Genomic DNA, 26,536 nt, shown 5'->3' with positions numbered 1-26,536 from the left:
GGGAGAAAAAATGATTCAAACCATCAAAACTATTATTATTATTTTCTTTGTATTACAATACATTGTACAAACATATTGCTACAACTTCCCACTTATTTTCATCATTGCAATAATCATAATTATCAGATGCACAGGATATGACTTGCTCTGTTCATAATCTTGCTTTCATACTATTTCAGTAGTTTGAGCGTATAAAATGTGTAGGCACGTGAGCTAGTATTATATACCTCATAAGTGAGATTCTTATCACTGATTGGTCAAAAGTGTATCATGTGACAAGGTGTAGTTCCAGACATCTTGCCTTAGGGTTTCAGGTAAAGTGATAGAAAGCCAAAACCCTCGTGATAGTAAGGCAAAACCCTCGTGATAGAATTCATAAACCCTCCGCGACATTTGCACACATAACAAGTACACGTAGACTTCGCGCGCAGTGTCCGCACCCCCTCCAAGGACGTTCACTGTAATACGCGCATCAACATTATGCATAATCATCACACTGATAGCTAATCTAGTTAGCGCACAGCAGTCATGTTTCAACATGGCATGGCGAGTGCTTCTCCGAGCTCCGTGATTTGAAGTGAATTGAATGCGCGGAGCCAGAGGATTTGAAGCAGTTACTAGTAGACAGTCTACTTGTCTTTAGGATTCATAGGATCCCGAAGCAGAGACAACATATCATGTTGGAAATATCGAATTAAAACACGAGCGACGGGAAGCTGGATAAAACATACTGTAATCTTCTGTCAAGACTTTATGCAGGAGCTCGCAGAAGGCCGCGTGAGTACTGGGTAGTCTACGAAATGCACGAAAGCCATGCAAGCGAGCGCTGTGGCCTGTAACTAGGGCTAGGTCTAGACTCGACTACTGTACCTCGTAAAGTATTTGACTAGCCCCAGATCTTGACATAGCTAGTTACTAGTTAGACCTAGTCTTGAATGATGAGGTATATAAAACAAATATTAACTGCTCTGTATTCGGATGGTGGTGGAAATTATCACTCCCTCAGTGCTTTTCATAGTGATAGAAGGGCCAGTATGAAAATCACCTTGGGAATGATAATTTCCACCATCATCCTCATGAGCAGTCAATATTTGTATACTATCATACAATATTCTGTGGTGTGCAATGAGAAAGATTGGCAACTCTATCAGAGTACGTGTAGAACTATAAAAAGGAAGGCTGTTGGCCCTGAAAAATGTTAATATTGGATTCCTCTGCTAATATTAACCACTGTACACTTACAAGTGTATTTTTACTTGTTTTTTGTTTTGTTTTTGTTTTTGCAGGTTGTGTGTAGAGCTCACATGATATCACTGTCGTTTGGTTTCAATTACAATAAAATGCACCATTTATAGCTCAGTCTCCAGCGAGTGGATCCAATTTGTAGTTTATCATCCCTACATGCGTTTTGCATCAGAAATTCAATTTATTGGGAATGCTAGCTGTTCACGCACCAGGCAACACGTCAGAAGTGGCAGACAGTTGGCGTTGTGATTTGCGAGTCTAGCGTGACGCGGAGAATAGCAAACAACAACAACTAAAAACACTAAGCCGTTCATCCATCCGAATTTCTTTTGTATTGATGGGAAGATGAGTGACAGATAACTGCAGTAGCACAGGATCTGCTCTGTTGTACTTGAAAGCATGATTTATTGCTCTTTATATTGTATTCGATCTGTGTAGTTCCACAAGCCAGGAATGTGTTAGACTACATAATGTGATAGGTTGTAGGCCCTACGTATAACATACACAATGTGATATGAAAAACGTACAATGTATAGCCCCCCCCCCCCCCCCGTCAATGTTAATTGTGCATACACCATGTATTTATCTTAATATACAAGTAGAGTTAATACTGTTTTGTACTCTCGACCATGCATACTACTGTGTCCAATATACAGTCGTACACGTATGATAATGATGTACCATGCATCGTAAAATATACATGGAAAGGCATAGTACAGGTGTGAATTATTTTTGCCCCCCCCCCCAAACAAACAAACAAACAAACAAAATATGAGTCTGACAACAGAAACTAAAGATGTACATCTTGTATATTCAAAAGATATCAAACTGTTTTAACTGGTCATTGTCATTTATTTCATTACTGTATCATAGTATGTATTATTATCATTTTTACAGTTATTATTATTATTATAAGTAACAACAGCATTCAGAGCATCTGAATATCTACAGTTTGTATACTATAGTACACTTGTAATGACCTATTGTTTGTGTGACCCATTGGCACACAGGTAGTTATTCTTGCCTGGTCTCATGACATTTTTATGGAACCCATCAGTCAAATATGGTGGTAATTTATCAATTGTGCTGGCATGCATACACACCCTTATTACAGCGTACTGTTTAAAGCACCAGTTAATCTTGATGGTGCAGTATATACCTTTGAGAATGAGATGCATACACGGTGTAGGATATTTTCCTCCTGAAGTGCAGAGACTCCAACTCTCCCATTTTCGACGGGAGATCTCCCGCCGAAAACCCATTTTTGCAAAATCTCCCGTTCTCCCGCTTGAGATTTAATTTCTCCCGCCCTGGCTCTGTGTCTCCCGTTGGAAAGGATTTCTTACTTATTGCTATTGTATGTTGAAAAAAATAAGCCAGAGAGCATCTAGAACCCTAGGAACTTCGCACTTCGCACACATCAACTTGGAGTCTCCCGTTTGCTAGGGGTTTCAGGTGGGAGAATCTCCAGATTGAGTTGGAGTCTCTGGAAGTGCACAGTACAAAGTGTACCAACAATCATCATGAAAAGTTATTCTAAATGATAATGTAACTGCTTACCTCAATGCTTTGACCCAGTAGTGTATTTTGATCATAAACTAAATCTTTTTAAATACTCAAAAGATTCTACGGTACGCACTTTTACCATCAACACTGTCACTCTTGTCTTGCAACTGTAGTCACAGGTCATGAATTTCAAGGGTGTATGAATTGTGAGAATAGAAACAATTATCCTCCTGTTTGATGATACTATTCTCTTATGCTGCAGCCATCTTTGGAGTGGAACTACATACAAACAGTACTAGTGCAAGGTTAATGCATCATTTAAACCAGGCAAGATTAGCAGCCTATTACACATGACCTCCGAATTTAATAGAAAACTAACATCAATTGAATCAAACTTCCAAAGGCAAAAACCCGTCAGTCTAGCTTGTATCCTCCTTTGAATCATTGACCACAGCAGAAATGATAATATGGCTACAGTTTGTAATACATACAATGTACATGTATGTACACATGTATAGCATACACTATGTTAAAAGGGGGTGCTGTTCGTTATTCCAAAGGTTCGATATTCCAAAGGATCGTTATTCCGAAGGTTCGTTAATCTGAAACACACAAATTCCCTGTACCTAGAAGTTCATTAATCCGAAAATGAAAAAGGGTTTGTTACTCCGAACATTTGTGGCGTTATTCCGAAAATTCGTTATTCCGAAGATTTGTTCATCCGAAAATGAAATTCGGAAAAACGAACCTTCGGACTGAAGAGCCTTCGGAATAACAAACCTTCGGAATAACGAGCTGTAACCATTAAAAGATGTGTGTGTGTGTGTGTGTGGGGGGGGGGGGGGGTACGGTTTGTGCGTTTACAAAATGTACATTGTTATCTATCTATAACATGTACTAAAAGCCACACTTTGTAACGATGATGATGGTGTGTGGCCATAATGTATTTGAGCTCAGCTTTAATAGATTTATTAGGAAGCTCCGGTTTCAAATTGATGAAACAGAATTCCCCAATAAGGACAGACGACGGTAACACTAAAAAGCAATTGAACCCACCCATTACGATATCATGTACCAGCTAGTACCATCTTTGCATAGGAATACACTTTCAACTGCATGACATGAGGTACTACAACTGTATGTACATGACTATGTATTTGTGAGCCAAAGTTTTACTGTAATTTCCCTCATTATAGTGTGTTTACAGCTGTGCAAATTCCCCAATGCAGTTGTGGGACATTTCCAGAGAGTATTGAAAATGCTTGCTCTCTTTTTTTGAACTCGGTTGCAAATGAAAGTCTAGTGTGGTGAAGGAAATGGCATTGAAAAAAAAGATCGTAGTTTTAGTAATAGATAAACTAAAACAAGTACATAGTTATAGTGGAAATTCCTTTCTTGAAATCTGTTGCAAGAATTACTGCACAGTTTCCCTTATTTAGTTTTGAACCAGGCAGGTTTGTGAAATTTAGCACATGCCTTTCAGGCACATTTGTGAAACAGAGACTTTGTTTTTAAATGTGTTTGCAAGGTGAGATTGTACTGAAAGGTACTTCTTTGAGGCAAAATTGCAAAACAGAATTTTTGATGTACTACAATTGTATCTCTCTGTTAATAGCAAAACACCCCCCCCCCCCCCCAAACAACAACTTTTATAGGACACTCTGGCACACTCGTTAAAGTAGTGCAGTCTTTTGTGTTGGCCCATTTTGTAGCTTTTGTTATGACTCTGCAATTGGCTTTGTCCACACAGTCAAGGATGCTTGAAGGTTTCCTCAATTAAAGCATTAAGTGGAAAAATGGATTGGGTTTGCCGAGTACAAAAAAGAATAATTCGTATTCATTTGTGGTCAGTTTTCTTCAGTTTGCGGTTGTTACAATAAAGAATGACAGTTTACAATTTTTTCCCCCATGCTCTTCATCAAAACCTAGTTAACAAGAGGTGGAAGAATTGAATCTACAAGTGCTACTATAATAAGAAAAGCTGCTGGAATACTGTCATTTAATACTCATGTATTTCAGAATTTTGTTGAATCTGCATACATTGCTTTCAGTCTGAACTATTTCTCCGTCTTTCTCTCTTCTTGTCCCCTCCTCTTCCACTTTTAAAGGTATAACATTTACAGTTCCTTCTCTTGTTCATTTTTCCTCCTCCTGTTCCTCCTCCTTCATCACAACCTTCTCCTCCTGCTGTGATTTTTTTCCCCTCCCGTTTAAGCTCTTCACCATCTTTCCCCTCCTATTGTTCTACTTTTATTGTCTGTATTTAACCCCCTTTTATCCCTAAGAGTTCATGTTTATTGTTTGATATGCATACAGAGAATGATAGCAATTTCACTCTTATTTTTCTTCTCTGTGCAGCTACAAGAGGAGGTCAGGGAGGTACAGGCAAGATTCTACAGAGATTCCCAGAGAAAGACTGGGATGATGTCCCTTTCCACCAGGGATTGGAGCTGGTGAGTAGCAGAAGGCCGTAACACCACTCTGGCAACCGTTACCCCTCCCCTGTCCCAGCCCAATCCCCAACCCCCTATCCTATTCCCTGGAACAAAAAATAAATAGATAAAAAATGATGAAATGAAAATAACCTCCCTACTTTGGAAACATTAAAAAACATTCCTCCTTCACTCCACCTCACCCTGAAAAAAAAATAGAAAAGAAGTGTGAAAAAAACAACAACAACAAACTGCTACTAACAGAAGAACAAGGGGAAGGGAGGGGCAACATTGGCGTTGGATGTTTTTGATACCATAAAAGTAAAATGTTCTAAACTATTGTTTTGCATATAGTATGTACAAAAAATGCAGAGTTCTATTTTTAAGGGAATTTTTTGTTGTTTTTTTATTTTATTGTAGATCCCCAAATTGCAACCCAAGTGCAAGCACAGTATTCTAAAAATGAAATGAATGGCAGAGACAGGGTTAAAATCTGATGTACCACTGGAAATTCTTGTCATGTCATAGGCTGCGTTTATCATCTTTCCCCTGTTTAAACGGCTTTCAAAAGCCCTCTCCAAAGCCGTTTCCAAAGCCCTTTGGAAACGGCTTCCAAAATAGTTTCGTTTATCAACTCTTCGCGAACACGATAACTGGCCTGTCACTGCACAGCTGCATTGCACAATTCGACCCCGAGGAGAAGAGGTCATAAGGCATGCATGGTTCGTAACTGCAGTACAAAGCCGTTTCAAAACACCTCGCTTCAAAAGGCTTCTAGAAACAGGTTTCTGGAAACCTGTTTAGGAAACTTGTTTCGGAAAGCACAAATTTGTGGCTTTCGAAAAGGCTTTCCGAAAAGGCTTTCAAAACAGCTTTGCTTTTATCATCTTGTAAAAATTCCCTGAAAGCCGTTTGGAAAACCTGTTTCTGCCGAGAAAAAGAGTTGTTAAACGCACCCCAAATTGTGTGAAACATTTTTATATGACTGAACACCAGATACACAATTGTACATCAGACTGCAAAGGCAGAAATATTCATGGCATGAAATTTTCGCGTATTGGAGCCGATGGCCTTTTTCACGTCATGAAAATTTCGCGAAGTGCCACTGGCTTTCAATGCATACAATACAAACTCTTTCATGTGCATTTTGATTTCACAAATCTTTGCTCTCATGAAATTTGCAAAAATTTTCATGCTCCAAAAATTTTGCTATACAGTAGAATCATGTTGGTTGCTTCTGTAGAGTTTACAGCATCGATTTATACTGGGCCAACATACATTGTAACAGCTTGTACTGCATTTCCTGGTGATTATGTACCCTATTACAGTAGCTGCATACATAACAGATAATATCTCCCTAGCTTGATGTTCTTGGACTCAGTTCTTCTTTCGTACAAGTTTTCTTTCTTTCTTTTTTTTTTTTCTTGGCCCCATCTATCATCAAATCACTTTCATTTTCATTAATCTCCACGCCATCATGTCATACATGTACCATGATGCACATGTGGAGAATAGGTGGGGTGGGGTGGGGGGGGGGGGAGAATGGGGAGGCCAATCACATGATTGTATTGTGCTAACCTTCATGTGTACACACAAACTTTGCTGTACACCAAGTACAGTGTAGGTATTGAGGTGTTTCGTTTTGTTCGTTCATAAGTAAAAGTCCGGTGCCAACAAAATTCAGCCAAAGGCCGTTTTTCATTATGTCCATGCATGGATGAAAACATAAAGAAATACAATTCAATACAAAAAAGTAAAAAGTCTGTCACACCCACATCAATATACAGTGTAATGCATACACACGCCAAAGCTGTTTAGTCTCCCTTGTACTGCAGAGGTTCCCTGAAACTACACATACTTTTTATACTTCATTTCTTATTAAAATGTCCTGACAGGAATAATTTGTGCCTATTGATCAACATCAATCGATACTACAGGTACAATGGTCACGCAACACACAAATATCTGTTATTTTGGTTTCCGAAATTCTGTAAAACGTGCCCCTTAGAGTTTCATACATTATTTTAGTATCTTATGAATTTATTAATAGTGACACATAATTTTTATGTGTTTTTTTTTGCATTTGTTGTTTTCTTCAATGAAACTTCAACATGTGTTCCTTTTTATATTAGCAAATTGAAAAGTAAGCACTTGATCTTCTGCCTCATTCAGAAGGCAGGACAAATAACATTAATACCCATAGCATACAGGTACATGCATGGGATAACACAAGTCAAAGGAGAGTGTATACTTTCTATTGAATATAATTTAATTGAAACCTTGAAAAATTCTCTTACTTTTTGTATAAATGTCATTGCCTTTAATTACTGTGTCATGAAGTGCATCCGTCCTATCTGGCGATGATGACACATGGATTTGACCAAAATTATAAAATTCATACCTTTTGAACGGATTGTCTGATTTTCCTGAAACCTTGAGTGTGTTCTATAAATATTTCTACAGTCAGTGAATCCACAGTCGCCGTCCGGGGACGACAAAACCTTGTGTCTAAAAAATGTCAACATCATGTTAAAGGTGAGCGAAAAAAAAAAGAGCTCAGCACTGTGGCAGCCAAAGCACAATAACAAATGGGATTGCCTTTCCTTTGACATGCCATGGCCTTTCCTTTGACATGCCATGGTGGCTTCATTTTTGGGATGAGACAGGTATGATTTGGACGGGACATAACTTCCAATTTTGCAACTGATTACGATATATCTGATAGTTAATCCATATGAGTGATTTTCACCAAAATTTGAGATATGGGTACAAGGTTTTGTCACCTCAGTGACATAAAGATACAGTGCATTTCTTTGGTGAATTCCCCTTTAATTGTGATTTCTCTGTGGGACACCTTTGAGCATTCTTCTGGTTGTACATTGACATGCTGTTGGGGAAACTGGGAAGTTACATGTAACAGCAGGAAATGGTTTTACGACTTTTATTGTCTACAGAGCCATTGAGGGAACTCTCATATGTTGTACGTACACAGATGCAACTTCTGCGAGACACTTGCCACTATTGCACTATACAAAGACCAAAGTCATTTTAGTACATACTACAATGTATGTTCGTGGACAACAAACTATTAAAAACAAACTGGTACACCTCTGGTCCCTATGGCACAGGCTTTTGAGAATGTTAATGTGCAAGTGTAATCATCTTTAGCTTGAAAATTTTATTGTCATTTTTTTTTTTTCATTTATGACCCTCCACCACAAAACTAACAGAAATCACACCTTCACAAAAAACACATTGTACTTACGACATTATGCAAGGCTGACTTCCTAGTAAGTCTTAAAATATTTTCTGTGTCAGCTTCGGTGATTTGGAGTTTGGGGTTTTTTCTGCCAGTTTCCCCTTTTTATCCATTTTTAAAAATATTTCGAAGCATCTTGTGTACAATATCAAAAGTAGGTTTTTAAGCAGTGTTTGCAAAGGAGTTTTTTTAGACCCTTTTTTGTCTAAAGTTGGCATTTTGTGTTTGTGTATGAGGTACTTTGTATGTTATGATAAAATTTTGTGGTTATGAAAACCGTACCAAAATAGAGCTAAAGAATGTAGGAGCAGTGTGCAAATAAAGACACTTTTTCCAGATCAAAAGATATTTTTTTGAAGGTATAGGATAATCAGAATTTGAGTCCCACCTCCATAGAAACTTTTTTCTGTTCTAACCCCTCACATACAATAATTGCCTTCCCACACAATGTTTGCGTACAATGAGATTTGATGAATGTTGTGGGCGCATCACATGATTGTATTATGTACACGACGCATTGTAATGCACACAAAAGGAAAACTAAAATATTATTGAACAATACAATTTGTATGCCACACATTGTTGTATATGTGCAATGAATGCCATTGCTGCGAAGAGGCTAAGTGCTGTATGGAGTTCAATTGCACTTTGAAATTCCATTTTCTCAATACCACACAAAAAAGGCCTAGTATACATCAGGGTAGTGAATGGAAATTTTTTGTAGGCAGGTTGGGATATCTTCTTTGATCCTTGTGTTGCTTGCAAGTTGTCATATATATGGTGTACAGTGTAATTTTCCCTTTAGAACAAGATCACAAAACATCTGTTAGAAAAAAAAAAACAGGAAAGAAAGGCTTCGAGAGTATATATAATTTTAAGGCTATTTGAATGCCCTTAATGTGCCAAGATGTGCATAGTGATACCAAGGCAGTTTTGCTCTGCTTTGGAAACTAGTTGTTTTATCATATTACAGGTTTCAAATAGAATGTTTTAATGTGCACATGTATCAGTCGAATGAATTGAATAGGGGAGAGAAGCTTTAGATACAATGTACATCTAGATTATGATACATGTACATGGCATATATTTTGCATTGGTTTTACTTTCTTTACAAGTGTGAATAGTCATTTGACATTATTGTGAAATTGACATTGGCACAAAAGCACTGCCTGTTGTGATACAAATGCTATGTATTGGATGCCTCAAAGGTGGGGGGTGGGGGGTTAAAAACATTGCCGACATGTGAGTATTGCCCCGTCACAGTGTCTGTCGCCAAAATTCCTGATCGATACACTTGTAACACTGGCAGAATTGACTTGCAATGCCCGATCCGTGAAATATTATACGTGCAAAATATGAGGGGTACAGTACGTCAGAAGTGATCAAGGAGAGAATTATAGAATGAACAGAAAGACGGGTTTGGCTGCATGATATTGGAAGCCTGATGATGAAAATATTGGTGCACAATTGATCACACTGATCATGTTCTACCAATCATTTTGAGTGCAGGTTGTTTGATACTATCTATTGCACTTGACTTGCATTGACAGAATAAGAATTGTAAAATGAAGGGTGAAAGGGAGAACACAGGCAGACTGCAAGGTGCTGTTTGGTATCAAATTACAGTAAAAATGACATTCATTTAAAACTGACGGCAGATGCTGCTTTTAAACGTGCAGTTGATGGCTCAGCCTCGTGAAGTTCTCTTGCAGAGACCTGTCTAGTGACATTTGCATTTCACTATTTTGAATCATTTGATGATCACTTTTAATGGCAGTTTTGTCATACATTGTGTATCAAGCAGCTTCATTAAATTACTTGACAATAAGAGACACTGAGTTGTCCCTTTAAACAAGCCAAATCTCTTTCAAACAGTTAACACTTAACATAAACAGTGCATTTCCTGTTTCATAGAAAGAGAGATCCATTCAAATCTGGATGGTACTTGTAGGTTGTGGTTTTTATGTGAAGCTCTCAGGGGTTGGAATACAAACTGTTTTATAATATCAGAAAGCAATCATTATTTTAATAGCAGTATTGAAGCCACTTTGATGTACAAAAGTCTGAGGTCTACAGACTACTGGCAGACCGTATCTAAACAGAGTGCAGGTTGTTACGATGTTGCTGCCAAAACCCCGACATCTGTCGCTAAGTCTGCTGAGGCAGCGGCTGGTTCGATGGAGGGATCGTGCTTCCTGCCCTGTGCCCACTGATAACACCTACTCAAATGAGGCTCTGATACAGAAACTACATTTTACATACATGCTTTTAGTAGGTCTGAAGCTCAGATACTGTGCAGTGCACGTATAATCCTCAGGGCATGTATACAAGAAATACAGAGATGCCAACTGTTCCATACTTTTTGTACAATATTTTTTACAGGGTTTTTTTTTCCCCCAAAATACTGCAGGTTTCATAGGAAATGATATTTGGGTCCACCAAAAACATGGATTTTCAGACCATGTTTTACCGTGGTTGGTATTCCTTCTGAAGATATCATTGCATGAAACTGTGTGAAAGGGTTTATGAACATAATATCAAAAATCATCATACTCATCCCCTATCTATTATGACCCGTAGATATTAATATGGCAGTTCCAGGTATGATTACTGCCAGCCAATTTCAGATTAATGTTGACAGCACTTAGCAAAGTTTGCTAATATACAGAACAGTTCTACCTACAGTACATGTACTACCGAGGTAGGCTATTCACTAATACTGAAATCTTCCACTGGTGTTGATACTATACATATGTAATATAATGACAAAAACACGCACTGTTTGTGAAGTAGTTTATCGGACATTACAGTTTAAGTGCTAATAACATCTTGGCCATGCAAGTAAAATGTTTGCACTTTAGAATAACATGTGTGTCCATGTACTGTGTACACTTTGCAGCAGTGTTTTAGAAAGAGAAGACCTCTTGCAGCATATTATTATCAAATAATGTACTTGTTTGTTTGCTTTTTCATCAAAAATGTACAACCAACAAAGTCACAACGGATATTCTACAATATATACAATATACCAGCTATGTCGGATAGTGCTGCACTTTGAGAAATAGCGGGGTATACATGATGTTACAATGTTTAGAAAGTAACATTGAATTGAAATTATTTCTATTTCAAGATTTCAAGCATAATACAATCTCTGGTAATAAAATTTCCACAGTATTGACAAAAACATCTAGTGTATACAGATACAAAATCATGCATTCTCAAAACAAAGCAAAATGTTGTAAAAATGTTACATGTTATGAATGTTGGTATCAAAATTCTTTGAAAGCAGGGGTTTGTAAAAAAACAAAAACGAATTATATAGACCATTTAAATGGGGAAAAATACCTGAAAATAGATTCTGGCTGAATCAGTCACATCAAGATTTGTATGACGATCAATGAAATATATTATGCTCTGATGTGTCTATCATACTGTTTACAATTGAATTGTATTAGGTTATCTAAATAGGAGTTGATGGACAACCCAGTACCAATACCAGAGGTCATAAATCAGTAGAAGTTGATTAAAATCTGGGGGTCACTGAATGCATGGCTAGCTCCTGAATTGACTCACATGTCCAAGGTGACAGCAGTGCTTGTCACAGTATTCGATTTCAGCTCTTGGAATGACCTAGCCCCTATGAAGGGGGAAATAGTGTATTATTAGTATTAAGAGAGGACATTCACAGCCAGTAATAGACCAGTGCATTGTGTATAATAGCAAAATCCTTCTTTCAAGCATTAGGTGATGGAAAGATTTAAATATATGAAACATAAACCTCTCCTTTTTCTCAATGTTCCATCATACCTGTGCGCTTTATGTATATCCACCAATCGCCATATTATTTACAATTTGACTGAATGTTTATAAAAACTTTACAACTTGAACCATAATGTCCATATGGGCACTGATATTCATTGTACTTTGCATTTTATAGATTTCTTTTGCTTTAAGTGCTTAAAGAATGGGAAAATACACATATCATGTTTCTTGCATCCTATCTTTTTTTTTTTTTTCTAATGATGGCAACTGCCTTACTACGGTGTACATTGTATGTAATTGTGAATTTTCTAAATGATTCTTTGTTGACAAGAAGAAGAAAAAATGGAGTATCAAGTGATTTCCATAAATGTATGTGTACAGTAGTTAGTCTTTTATCAAGGAGCTCTTTGTTGTTCATAATGCCATAATGTATGTTTAATGATATGAATTCCAATTTCTATGGATGATGCTGAACATCTGTTGTGCTCGGGATGACTTCGTTTGATTCGCGGTGGGTTAGCTCTGAGACCGGAGTTCGAGTCATCCCCATTGAGATGCTTCTGATGCAGTGCGGCTGCGTACTGTGTGTGTATGACCGACTGGGGCTACAGTATGGATGAATCGTAATGTTGCCTCGCCTTGAATGCAACGCATCATGGATGATGGATTTGGGATCCCTTCTCTTTCAGCCTCTCTCACCCTTTCATTCTCGCAATCTCTCCCCCTCTTCTTCTCTTTCTTGTGATCTGTGTCTGTCTCTTTTTCTCTCTCTTGTAATATATCTCTGCCTGTCTCTCTCTCTCTTGTGTTGTATTCCTGGTTCTCTTCCTCTCTCTAGTTATATCTCTCTCTTTTCTTTCCCTCTTTTTATATCTTTGTTTCTGTCTATCTTGTTATATATATATCTCTCTTTCTCTCTTGTAATATTTATCTGTCTCTCCTTTTCTTGTTATATCTCTCTGTGTCTCCTTTTCTCTCTTGTATTGTATCTCTTTCTCTCATTTTCTTGTGTTCTCTCTATTTCTCTCTGTAATATATTTCTTTCTCTTGTAATATATCTCTTTCTCTCTCTTGCAGTCTCTGTCTGTCTGTCTTCTCTTCCCTCTCTCTATGTTTTTATGTCTCTCAGCATCTCTTTGTCTCTTCTTTTCCTACAAGTTGTATAGGAATAAGAAATATGGAGAAATATTCCTTTTTTTTAACCTATGTAACTTGTTTTGTTTTATTCAATATTCTAAAATTCTTAATAATATTCATATTTATATGATATTATTGTGAATCTCACACTCTCCTCTATGTCTCCGTGTTGCTTTTTCTCCTTCATTCTCTTTATGTTTCTACAATATATCTCCCTTGCACTCTCCCTAAAGTTTCCTTGCCTTCTTTCCTCCATCTCTTTCTCCTCCTTTATGTCTTCTTTCCTCGCTCTTTCTGTTTTTCTCTCTTTCCATCTCTTTTACTCTCTCTGCAGTGTCTGCCTTTTTTGTCTCTCTATTATGTCTTCTATCTTTTTCCGAGCTCTAACCCTTTCTCATCATTTCTGTATCTCCAAGTCCTGCCCTCTCTCCCTCCCTCCACCTCCTCTGTCAGTCAGTATATCTTCCTACCTCTGTCTGCCTTCCCATCTCTAAAATCTCCCTCAATCTTTTCATCTCAAATTCTCTCACTCTCTCCCTCCTCCCTCTCTCTCTTTCTCACTGCCATTGTTTTATACCATTACTTCTCTCTCATCATCTTCCTGCATCCTCCCGTCTCCCACAGTAACAAGCTCCCATATGATCCTGTCCTCTTTGAGTACACTGTACAAGTAGTCTTCACCCCTGAAGCTCCAAGCTGTTTTCTTTCAACTGCTAGCCTTAATGATACCAGCTTTGAAGTTTTACATTAATTAGCTTTCATCGTTGTGGCCATGATCTTGGTGCTCTGCTGAATCTTCAGCAGCGCATCAAGGTTTTTGAGTCGGTAAAATCAGGTACATGTAGATTTGTTTGCTTATATTGTCAGCTAGGTTTTGACAACTACGTGCAAAAGTGTGGTACAATATGTACGTTGTTACACAAGATTGCGTCAATGCAAGTGGTAAATCTCAGTAGAATAACAAGCGCATGAGTTACCAGATGCTTCACGTGTGTAGTTGACGTTGACAAATATGTCTTTACATTTGCTCGGTTGGTTTGCCAGTGCTGGAAAGATGTTGATAACAAAAGAAATTTGCAAGGGGTCTGATGTTTGGAACTAGTGGTCCTCCGGTGTCTCAAGCTGGACATGACTCAGCAGATAGGGAACCAATTACACCCACCCCAATCCTCTCTCCTCCTTAAAGGTGCTGCTGTCATTGGAGAGCAAATAAGAAAGATACAGCGTAGATGCATCTTCATTAGGTCGGGATGGGTGTGGAGCGGCCCTGCAACGCTCCGGGAGTGAGGAAATATTAAGCCTGAAGTCGGCAATTGAGTTCCAAATAGACCGAGCCTCATATATTGGCTAGAGCGCCTTTGAGATGACTGTAAGGTGTTATGTAAGCATACAGGCTTATATTGCACTTGTAATGAAGATACACCATGTACCAGATGTTGTAGGCTACTGTTGGCAGGGTGTGAATTTGCAAAGAACCCCAGTATCTTTGGGGGGGGGGGGGGGGGTATGTAAAGTAGCCTTACTAAACTGACATAGATTTTGTTAGTGTGCTATGTACACTGTAGGGTAGGAGTTCATGTAAAATTTTTATGGTAATTAAAGTGTGTGAGATTAATATTCATTGTAAGTTACACGCAAGTCTATTAAAGTGGAATCAGTTGAGTAGTATACATATTGTACATGTATTTCATCACTTTACAACCCTCTTGTAGACAACTGTTTCACATTTTGACGAGACATGCAATTTTAAACTCAAAAGATACTGTGTGGCAACATCAAGCTGTATGCAATATCGTTGTCTTTCTGTTTTACTTTCTGCAATCAACCCTAGAATTGGAATAGACTTGCAGCCTGAAAAAAACAACAACAAAAAACAGAGAAATTCTAGTGAACAAGTTGGAATGAATTGCACCTGCAATAAGGACAGAAATTTGTTAAAATATCTGCAGTTGGGGTGCCATAAAGATTACCAAAGATTTGCTTTGATATTTATCAGGGAGAAACACAAAAAATGCTGTGAAAATATTTATGCAAACACTTTGCTTTCATTATCTTGCTATGCAGGCCTATTCTGCAGGCCTTGTTCATGGCTACTGTGTAACACTTTTTAATATTGAAACTTGCATCATCTCAAATGGAATGCTATTCCTTCATTTTATCAACCGTGATAAAGTAATCTCCAAATGTGAAGTCCTATGTTTAAACCAGTATAAAACTGCGTCCCACCAAGTAGTCAAGTACATGTATACACTGTACACTGCCAGACTGTACACTGCCCGGCCATCACAGTGAATTTTTCTTTCACAAGGGTGAGCAGGCACTAAGAGTCTGTGCACACAGAGAACATTGCTTTGCAATGATACAATTTTATGAAAGGACACCCACTTGGAATAAAGAGGTCTATTGTAAAAGTGGATATTTTCTCGCGAGTAATTTGTAGCACTTGGTCTGGTAAGATGAATTTTGCATGTTTTTAATTCTGTGGAATCAGGACTTTAACTACTGAAACAGTAGCTACTGGCATGCAGAAATATTTGCATGCTTTTATTTTCGCGCGAGCTTGTGGTTGCGCGAAATGCGTGAAAATTTCCACACAGTGAAAATTTCCACGTTTACAGTACTCTGCCTTTAAACCCACTTGCTGGTTGGACAGACAGGAGACCGCCCGGCGCTCTTCTACCGGGATGATATTGATGAGAGTGTCCCATGAATAGTAAATGATGTTAAGGAATCCTCTCCTCGTTAGGACGAGGCAGGGATCTCCCGGGGAATGTAAAAGATTGAATAGCGGGTCATGGAATGTGATGAACACTGTTGCTGCACATTATGTCTGTATGGCAGGGAAGTCAGTGTCTGTCATCGGGATGGGGTTAGACTACACGGAGGTGTAGGTATTTGATGAAAATGAACGTACCATATTACATATTGAAAATTTCTGTCTACATAATTTATGCTATCTGTCAAGTCAAGCATTGCAATGGGAATGAATTGTAATACAAGGGATAGTTTCACAACCATCGAAACAGCAAACATACTCAAATGAAGAAGATTGCAACACCCAGTTTTGATACCTGTATGATGATGGACACAAGATTTATATTCATGACGATGAGATGACAGATGAACATTCTTGAGCATGCATGGGTATGCTTTCATTTTCTTCGACATGCGATAGTTTGCTTGAACCAGAAGCAGTTTGATCTAGGAATGACCAAATTATATCACTCTCTAAAGAGATATAATATCTCTATGAATTTTGTATTAAAGGAATGGTAAGATTTTGTATGACACATAAAAGGAGTGTTATACAGTATTCCCATTCACATCAAGAATAAAGCCTACCCGATCTTACACTCTTTCTTTTTTTGGCAATACCATTTTAATCAGAGATATGGGATTCAATAGAAATTGTGAAGAGTAATTATGAATCTATACAGGCTAAATTATTATAACTTTACCAGAACTTTATCAGTGGTACATTGCATAATTCTTACATGAACAACAAGTTTGTATATCATGCGTGTGATCCAGAAAATGATAGTATACCTGTGCCCTGGTACATGCATATTGATGAAAAGCTTTTAGAATGATTAAAATCAGATCCACAATTTTTTTTTTTGCATCCCTCATATCCACTGTAAAATTAATTTATTAAAGACATTCACAAAATGTGGTGGTCGACATGATGATTTACATTGTAGACTCACCTAGTTTTCCTATCATACAGATTGTATCTTCAAAGTGCTTGCATTTGTTTACAATGTATATCTTACAACCCTTGCATTGTACTGTTTTTGTTGTTGTTGTTGTTTCACCTCTTACCCTACCCTCCCAACTTAACAAGATCTATAGCAAAACACTGAGCATATTTCAGAGTAGTTGGGATTTGGTCCAAGTCATCTCCAAGCTCTGATCATTCTGAGCCGAGGGGATTTGAGTTCTCGTCGTGTCTCTTGCACCCAAATTAGATTCCGGGTTTGGCATTGATGGGCGGAACATCTGGACGACTTGGCCAAAAATGCATTTATGTGAGCGGTGCGGCGCGACTTGGCTTCTACTAGTAGCTGAGCTTTCTTATTATTGATCCTCGGCAGCTTGTGCCCCGTGTTTTACGTCAGACCCCGTTACACACGCCACCCAGCCTTGGACCTAGGCTCATCACATGAGTCATTTTCAGTTTATTACGATCTTACGCGAGGAAAGACTTCCCGCTGTTTTGTATGTTCTCTTCCCTTTCGCCAATGTGAAATGTTGAGTGAATCATGAATGGAAATACCTCGTAGGGCAATGCGATCGTGAATGTCAAACACCATGAGCGTTTGGTATAAATATTACCTGGTTGTGCTCACTATTGTTGAGGAGTCTGGATGGTAGACTAAAGAGTCTTGGATGGTAGACTAAAGAGTCTGCTTATTGGGACATCAATGTAAAGACTGAAATGCATCTCATGTGGCTCTTATCAGCTTAAGATATGAACATATTGGATGAGGGCCCTGCTCCATTCAACGTGAAAATCATCCACCGGGGACTGTGGGACTATGTAAACCCATTTGATTAAAAGGGCTTTGATGATTTTGAATGCCCCAGTAGTTGTGTTTTGTGTAGCCTTATCAAAACATTATTAATTCTTGTTTGATCACTGTATCTGTACATGCCAATCATTAGGTTTGAAGTGTGCCCTACTATACAGGAATGTTGATGACCCCACTGAATGGCATTATGTTACCTGTAGGGATAAGTGCACATACAACAGACATACTGTGGACATAGTGATCATTACAACGGCCATGTCTGCTACTAATGCTACAACTGCCACACATACATGTAATTACACAAATAAATGCGAATAATGAGGTTTCAGGCAAATGGAGTAGGCTTGTTTTGTGTAGGATTGAAATACTTTGTTCCTATTGATCTATACATGTACTGTATGTTCATATAGAAATTTAAAAATATATAATGTTATGTATCTCATCAAGCATTGAGGAGGGCTTGCAAAAATGAATGGTATGGCTCTTATTGTATGCCAAGAATAGGTGTGAAAAAATATTTGGTGTAGTTTGGTATATTTTCTTTTGCAGTAGATAATGAAAATTGGTGAATTTTTGTGTCCAGACTGAATCAAGAGCCACTCAACACTTAGATTATATGCCACCATTGCCAATTTGCCACACTCTCTAAAATTTTACCATACAAAAGTTATTGTGGGTGTTTGACCTTTTACCCCCAGATTTTCACTGATCTACTTCCCCATTTTTCTGTGTTTTGTCTATATGAAATTTCTCTTTAATTCACTACAGACACATCAGTCATAACAGATATGATTTCATATGGACTCGTAATATAAAATTATATTCTTGTCTCCAATTTTTTTCATTTTTATGCCATCAGTTCTGCCAGCCAGCCGGGTGGAATCTCTCCTCCAAGTCCCAGCCGCCCACCTTCCACGTCTCCGTGCTGACGGACATCGAGGCGCGGCGGCACTACTGCGCGGTCCTCACCTTCAGCGAGCCCGTCAAGATGAACCCGTCGCGGCCCGACGACCTCGAGAGCGATGAGGTCGAGGGGTCGCTCGTCCGGCACACGCTCATGTTTGCGCCCAAATGTCTGTCGCTCATCTCCAGGCTGGAGTACTTTGAGACGCTAAGGGTGAGGGTGATTCTCGACGCCTCTGCTCCTAATATTATCCCGGAGGGGTTACAATTTTTGCAGTTGTGTGTCTGTGCAGTGACCCCAAATGTCAATCCTACCACCTTTTTCCCTATTAACTTTTGCAACTATCTAGGATGATTTCAAAGTTACAATTCCAGAAATTCGGAAATCCATACATGTTTGTTATCAAGAGTTTCATCGCAAAATGGGCTTAAGTTCCATTTTCAATTATTTTGAATTAAGCCTTTCATCAGAAAGTGCAAAATAAAACCTTTCCAGTGATACCTCTTTAACTGAATAATGAATATTCATGAAGTTATGAGTAAAGATACCCATATTTTCTCATCATTTTCTGTGTTTTTCAGCAGCTTTAATCACAAATATCTCAACAAGAATGGAGTTAGCTCATTTTGGGATAAATGTCTTCATAATGTTTGTTGTCTGAGACACGGGACTAGTAATCTTTATTGGTCAGCTCTTTTATGCTCTACCTTGACTATAACATGAAATCACTGCTACTGGAGCTGTATTCTCATGTAATCAATTACTGTTCATATGGCACTTGACATATTGAGTTGTAATGCCTCATATTCTATTGGAAGAATTGAGCTTTTTTGCTCTTGTTTTGTTTTGTTTATTTGCTTTCTTGTTGTCTAGCTCTGCCACTGAATTATATCTTCCTGGCAAGCCAAGCATTGAACAAATGTGCACTCAGCTTCAACACTCTTCATTTAGTAGCGGGACTTGCCTTCACACTTATTGGAAGACATTTTGATAGTGAGATTTGCAATGAGAGGAATTCATTACCTTACCATGATCAGCGTGTAGACCCGTTTTAAACGTCTAGACAAACTTCAACGATGTGAAAGTGTGACAAGTTATCTATTTCACTGCGATCTTCAGTAGAAAGATGTGCTTTTTGTTTCAGTTTGTCTCTCTCTCTCTCTTTTTCTCTGTCTTTATTTCACTGCTTTGGGAGTATTCTGTGAGGAAAGTACAGCAGTTGAATCAAGGAAGTATGTAGCGTTAACAAATAGATGAAACATCATGAATAACTTTAGTTTCTACTGAGAGAATAAAAAACCCCCCACAAAAACAGATGAGTGTTTTGATGCCCATTGTGAGAGGACGAGAGAAAAAGAGTAAATGAACACTTTCACTTTCAAAGGACATTTATTAGCCAGTTAAAATTTAGTCTGAGAAGAAATAGTTTCAGGTAACAAGCAAAACAGGGAGAAAAATTGATCAATTGATCAACTGTTCAGTAACTTTTTTTTTGGCAAAAATTATTAAACTTATCATCAATGTTTAGTGACTTCTTTATCTTTGTTCCAATTGAGACAAAGTTTTATTGTTGTGTTTACAAACTTTTTGTCTCTCTTTTGAAATCAAGATATTTGTGGTCCAGAATTATTCAATATTTGTTGCCTTTTCTCTCTGTTCCCGACCACACTAACAACAGAATTGCCTGGGGCTGCTGTACACAGTCTACGTTGACTCCCTGGAGGTTGAGATGGAGACGTTGGTGGGAAACATCCTGGGCCACGTTCAGGTCCCGCCTCCTGGTGGGCCACAGGTATAAAGCACTCTTCCTTTCTACACAATTTACCAAAAGAAAGTTTCCGTGAATTTATGTGAATGTTTTATTTATGTGAACGTTTCACCTTAAATGTTTAAAAGTAATGCCATATACACCGCCAGTGGAACGTTTTCAAAAGGGGGGGGGGGCCACTTCTGGGTTTCATGAGCTAACTAGCAAAAAAAAAAAAAGGCCTTCAGCGCAACTTCTGGTGCCACTTCCGGGTTTCTTCAGCTACCAAGCAAAAAAAAAAAAAGGTCTTCAGCTCATCTTTCTCTCAATCCACTTCCAGGTTTCATGAGCTAACAAAAAAAAAAAAGGCCTTCAGCGCAACTTCTGATGCCACTTCTGCGTTTCTTCAGCTAACCAGCAAAAAAAAAAAAAAAAAAAAGGTCTTCAGCGCAAATACAAAGCCTTACCGCGCTCATACTTAAGGTTTTTGTCTATTTCTTTCGAGTGCCACTTACGCACTTCCCGGTTTAAAAAAGTGGTAGGTAACACCTTATGTATTCCTTTGTATGGTGCAAAAAAAGTATATTATGCTGTCGTCAAATATTGTCATCATCATCAATATCATCATGATTATTACAAATGTATGTTTCTCTCTCTCATATCTCCACCCTATTCTTCCCTCTAAACTCCAAACACTCAGGTGCGTTTCTCCATCGGTGCGGGAGATCGCCAGGCCCTTCAGCCGCCCCTCAGCGACTCCTTACCAGTCACAAGGTCCTCTGTGGCCCTCCTCGTCCAGCAGCTTGGTAAGTTTCAGGAGAATTATCACTATACAGTATAATGTCCCCCCAAAAAAATTACAACGGATTTCCGCATTGATAACTTTTAAATGTGATTAAACTTTATGAATGCTATTGCAGGGTCTAAAAGTATAACATCTTATCTATATTTTGCAGAAAACCCCATTCAATTTGGTTAAGTGGTCATAGAGAAATGTGGATCGTTGTAAAACATGCGATGGGTCTGTTTCTCCCAAGTTTGACGCTTGGATGCTCCTGGAACTGCACATTAATGTGTGAACACAATAGACAGAACTTGGACGGAAGGGATTCCCGACATGCTCTACAAAGATCCTCATTTCTCTTTGACCACTGAAGCAAATCGAATGTGGTTTTCTGTAAGATTTGGGCAACGAGTTATGATTTCATAACCTGAAATTGTATTTCGATTGATTCACTTTTTTTTGAAATTATCATTGCGGAGGGCACCGTTGTAATTTTTTGGGGGGACATACGGTAAGTGTATTAAGTTTTACACTGGTACTTATGTATGACTGGAAAAAAGACTGTTACAAAAAGCTGTCCAAAAAAAAGTCTGGAAAAAAGGGCTGTATTAAAGAAAAAGCTGTAAAAAAGAGAAAAAAAAGCCAGTAATTTTGTAGAGCTTTTTCAGTATTAAGCTTTTCTGTTTTTCAGTTTTATTCCCCATCCATTAAAAAGGAAATCATTCAAAAGTATACTCACACCCTTGTTGCATCTTAGCAGTGATTGGGTAGTACGTATTAAAGGGAAAAAGCGTGTTCTTTGAACTTATGGACTGTCTATCAGGCGGGGGATATTTCTCATCCATGTGTTAAAGGGATGGTATAGTTTTGGTTGAGATGGGGATTCAGGTTTTAACTTTTTTTGCAAGATGAAATATTAAAGAGCATACAGTTCTAACAGGAGTTCAATGTTTATTTGATGAAAAATGGTTTTGAAATAGCTGGAATATCCAAAAACAAAGCAAAACAAAGTCAACAAAGTGGTCCTCATGAAAGGTGGTTCCTACCCTTCATTACGACCTCTGTGACCTTAGATATTTTCAGCCATTTCAAAACCAATTTTCATCAAACAAAGTTTGAATTCCTGTTAGAATTGTATGCTCTTTCATATTTCATAAAATGTTTCTCACTATCTCACAAAAGAGTTGGAAACATGAAGCCCCACTTCTACCAAAACTACTTGTAAAACATCCTTTTACTGTTTTTCTAATGCCATATCTACATTACGTTCTCTCTGTTTCAAAATGTTACCTCGTTTATGCCACCCACGGTATCATTTGAGCCTCATTCTTGGTGTAGTTCAATCTTTTCTTGTCTTGTGTGTCTGTTGCATTTGTCGTTAGTGCATTGTGATTTTTGATTATCTGTACATATTATATAGACGATAATGAGGAGACAAAAAAGCCAACATCATTTCTCAGTGATATCAAAAATATATGGCCTATATGGAAACTAAAACTAAAAAGATAAGGAAAGGAAGTTTCTGAAGTGTATGTCTCATCGTACCTGTATAAATCTTTCACAAGCATTCCCACTTTTGTTTCTGGCCCGTCCTGCAGGTATTCACAACGTCATCACGCTGTTTGCCGCCATGCTGACGGACCAGAAGATCCTGTTCCACTGTCGCAGCTACACCCGGCTCACAGAGGCCTGCGGGGCCATTATTTCACTCCTATTTCCACTGAAATACAGGTGGGGAAAGTGGCTGAAGTCAGCCCCCATTAAAAAAATGATTGCCAATTTGGGGAACAAAAAATGGTTGCCATTTTGATGAATGAATGGGATGGCAATGCATTGCTAAGATTTGTAAAATTGAAGGATCAAGTTACTCTAATGAAAGATAGATTTATTGAGAATGAAGAGGAGACTGCATACACACAACAAACAAATAAATTCAGATTTGCTGGAGTGACCAGATATTCTTTCTTGAAAGGAAAGAATGCAGTGTAAACTTTTTCTGTGAAAGTGCTTTCATGTAGGAATTGTTTTCACGTATTGAGTTGGGGGGGGGGGGGGGGGGGTGTTGACACTCTTAACTCTACACCACAATGCAAAGAACAATATTTCACTACACTGTATCACAACCAAAATAATTTCTTTTTGACTTTCATTTGTAAAGTGTGTCACTTATGTGAGTAGTCCTCTTCTTTTCTGATTTGATTGCGTGCATTTATTTACAATTCTCACTGTCTACCCATCACAGTGTCTCTTTATTCTTTGGTATATCAAGTGATATTTTAACCCTGATTGTCAGAGAACCCCAGAATACCAGCCATTTTAGAATAAAAGCCTTTGAGAAAGACTCAAGTCCTGAATTGATTTCTTATACTGATGATAGCATTCTCATTGTCAGTATTAAAAAAAGAAGAAGAAAGAAATACAAAGGACATAGAGACTTTACATCAGAAGTTGCATAGAGTATTAAAGACATATTTGTGCAAGTCTGATTTTGAAGTTTACAGTGCTAGACACACACTCAAAGTATCGCCAGGGTTTCACAAATGCAAGCATATGTTCATACACGAAGTGGCCATGTATGGAATGGGGATGCTTTCGTTCCTGCTGTTTTGAACCAGTGAATAATAAACTAATGAATATTATTTGTGAATGTCATGAAAATGCTGGTACACCCTGTACACAAGCTTATTATTACATTTTCTTTTCATTCTCTGATTAACACTTTCATCAATCCAGAGATACTGTGCAAGTCTTTGTTGATTTTTTTTTTCAGCCATCATTCTCTATTAAAAGACCTGTTTCTCACTTCTGTTGTGCTCACACAGTTATGTCTACATACCAGTACTGCCTGCTGCTTTAGTTGAAGTGTTGAGCACGCCTACCCCTTTTATCATGGGGGTACACTCGGCTCTCAAGGATGAATCGCAAGAATTGGTAAGTCTCCTGGGTGTATCTTCCCAGGGTGTCGTTAGAGAGTTGTACGTAAGGGATAGTATGGTTTTAGTTGAGATGGGGATTCAGATTTTAACTTTCTGTTAAATAATTAAATAAACCACTTTTATATGAAGTATGAAAGAGAATACAATGTAAGAGGAATTCAAAGTTTATTGGATAATAATCATTTTTGAAATGGCTGAGATATCCAAAAACAATGAAAACAAAGTTGTCCTAATGAAAGGCGGGTCCCACCTTTTATTAGGACCACTTTGTTTTTGGATATCTCAATTCGTTTCAAAACCAAGTAGAAGGCTTAAGGGTGCACCACATATTCTTTCTTGGGTTTGTATGTGGCCCTGAAAAAAGGCTTGCCCACTCCAGCTTTTCGGCAAGCATGTTCTTGCCGTTTTCAAGAGAATCATCGGGAGTGGGTAGGCCCTTTTCAGGGCCACACCCATGCCCAAGAAAGAATACATGGTGCACTGATTAAGTCTTCTACCACTTCATGTTCTACCGCCATGGAAACCTTCAGAGATTTTAATACCATGGTACAATTTGTCTCCTATTGTGATTATTCTTACGCAGCTTGATGTAGTTGTTGCAGACTTGGACGGAGGGTACATCTCCATCCCGGAATGTGTAAACATGCTTCTTCCCTCGGAAGCAATGTACAATAGAGTCCACATGGAGCTGACTATGGTGAGTGAGAACACTGCTTTCTAATTCATTGCAGACCTCCAAACCATTCAGAATTTGGAGGAAAGGATCTGAATTTGGACCAGTCCCAGGTCTAGTGTCAATAGGAATTTCCTATTTTTCTTGATAATTATGCTACACGCTTCTATGGGAACTGCTCTTTCTTTCCTACTTATGAGCCAGATTATTCCTATTTTTCGGTCAGAAAGGTTTGGGTGATCTGTCATTGGCCGGATTCTGCTGGAAACTCCCTGAAAAGTTTGATGTCTTTCCTCGTTCGGACACGAGTATAGTTCATGAAATATTCCCTGATTTTGGGAATCATTTTAGCCCAATGAGATGCAAGAAACACACAAATATATCTTGGCCTGCTTTTTGGAACCTATCTGATTTTGATATGTAAATGTTAGCAGCACATTTTTTTTTATCTTATTTGTTGTAGCATGAAACAGATTCCCCAGTGACTGGGAAGCTATGCATATTACACTCTGGGCCTTGTTGCATAAAATATGCAATCAAACTTCCATCAGAAAATCAAACATGAAGTCGGGTATCATCCAATCAGAGTTGAGTAATTGGGATCTCAACTGTTATGCAACAGGGCCCAATTGACATAAGAACTAGCCAAATTTATCCATGGAAAATGTTTGTCACATTCCTTTTTTTTTCTAAGGCTTATAGTTTAAAACAAAAATCGCAAACTTCCAGTTACCAATATTTTGTAAATTACATCTATTCAGGCATCCTTCAAGGGATGTGTCTATGACTTGTACTTTACTTGTAGGTTCTGAGGCCTGATCGGAAGATCGCCGATCAAGCGTTCCCTGGCTCCGGGGAGACCGTCTCGAAGCCAGAGCTCCTGGACAAGGAGATCAGGGCCATCTTCCTGCGGCTGATGGCGGAGCTCCTCATGGGGCTACCGCTCCTGCCTCACCATCATCAGGATACACCCCAGTCCCGTCATCACCTTCAACAAGGTGGGCCTTGGGGGGAGGGTTGATTCAGGGGTGTCCTCAAGGGAGAGGGTTGATGTAGGATTGGACAGATGAAAAGATAGGGTAGATGGGATATTGTTGGAAAGGTAAGGAGATGTTTGCTTCACCATCCTCCTCCATCATCACCTTTATCAGGATTACTTCCCAGCCCCGTCATCACTTCAACAAGGTGGGCCTCAAGGGAGGGTTGGTTTAGGGTTGCCTCAAGAGAGGGTTGATGTAGGATTGGACAGATGAAAAGAGAGTAGATTCCTCCATAGGAAAGATAGGGAATGTTTACTCCAAAATCTTCCTCCATCATCCTTTTGTCAGCATACACCCCAGCCCAGTCATCACCTTCAACAAGGTGGGCCTTGAGGGAGGTTTGATTTAGAGTTGCCTCAAAAGAGAGGGTGATATACATACTGTAGGGATGTAGGGATGTTTAGATGAAAAAGAGGGAGTAGATGAGATAATGTTGGAAAGATGAGGACAGTGTTGCTTCACTGCCTCCATCATCACTTTATCAGGATCGACCCAGCCCCGTCATCAGCTTCAAAAAGGTGGGCCTCAAGGGAGGGTTGATCTGGAGCTGCCTCAAGAGAGAGGGTTGACTTAGGGATT

General features: G+C 38.6%; 1 protein-coding gene across 1 annotated transcript in view; it reads left to right on the top strand.

The window, feature by feature from the left end:
* The window catches only part of LOC139744416 (myotubularin-related protein 13-like), a 163,391-nt gene that overhangs the window by 35,165 nt on the left and 101,690 nt on the right, over nt 1–26,536 (top strand). Inside the window, 9 exon segments of the mRNA XM_071654854.1 lie at nt 5,110–5,204; nt 18,733–18,990; nt 20,456–20,569; nt 21,225–21,330; nt 22,907–23,039; nt 24,131–24,239; nt 24,828–24,941; nt 25,723–25,851; nt 25,853–25,915. Of these exon segments, the coding sequence (XP_071510955.1) occupies nt 5,110–5,204; nt 18,733–18,990; nt 20,456–20,569; nt 21,225–21,330; nt 22,907–23,039; nt 24,131–24,239; nt 24,828–24,941; nt 25,723–25,851; nt 25,853–25,915 (1,121 nt within the window).

This window comes from Diadema antillarum, unplaced genomic scaffold (genome assembly GCF_040938485.1).
Source record: "Diadema antillarum isolate AM-2024a unplaced genomic scaffold, OU_Dant_1.0 seq00001171_RagTag, whole genome shotgun sequence".
Lineage (NCBI taxonomy): Eukaryota > Metazoa > Echinodermata > Echinoidea > Diadematoida > Diadematidae > Diadema > Diadema antillarum.
The sequence above is the reverse complement of the archived record's forward strand: the minus strand, read 5'-3'. Positions and strand labels throughout refer to the sequence as shown.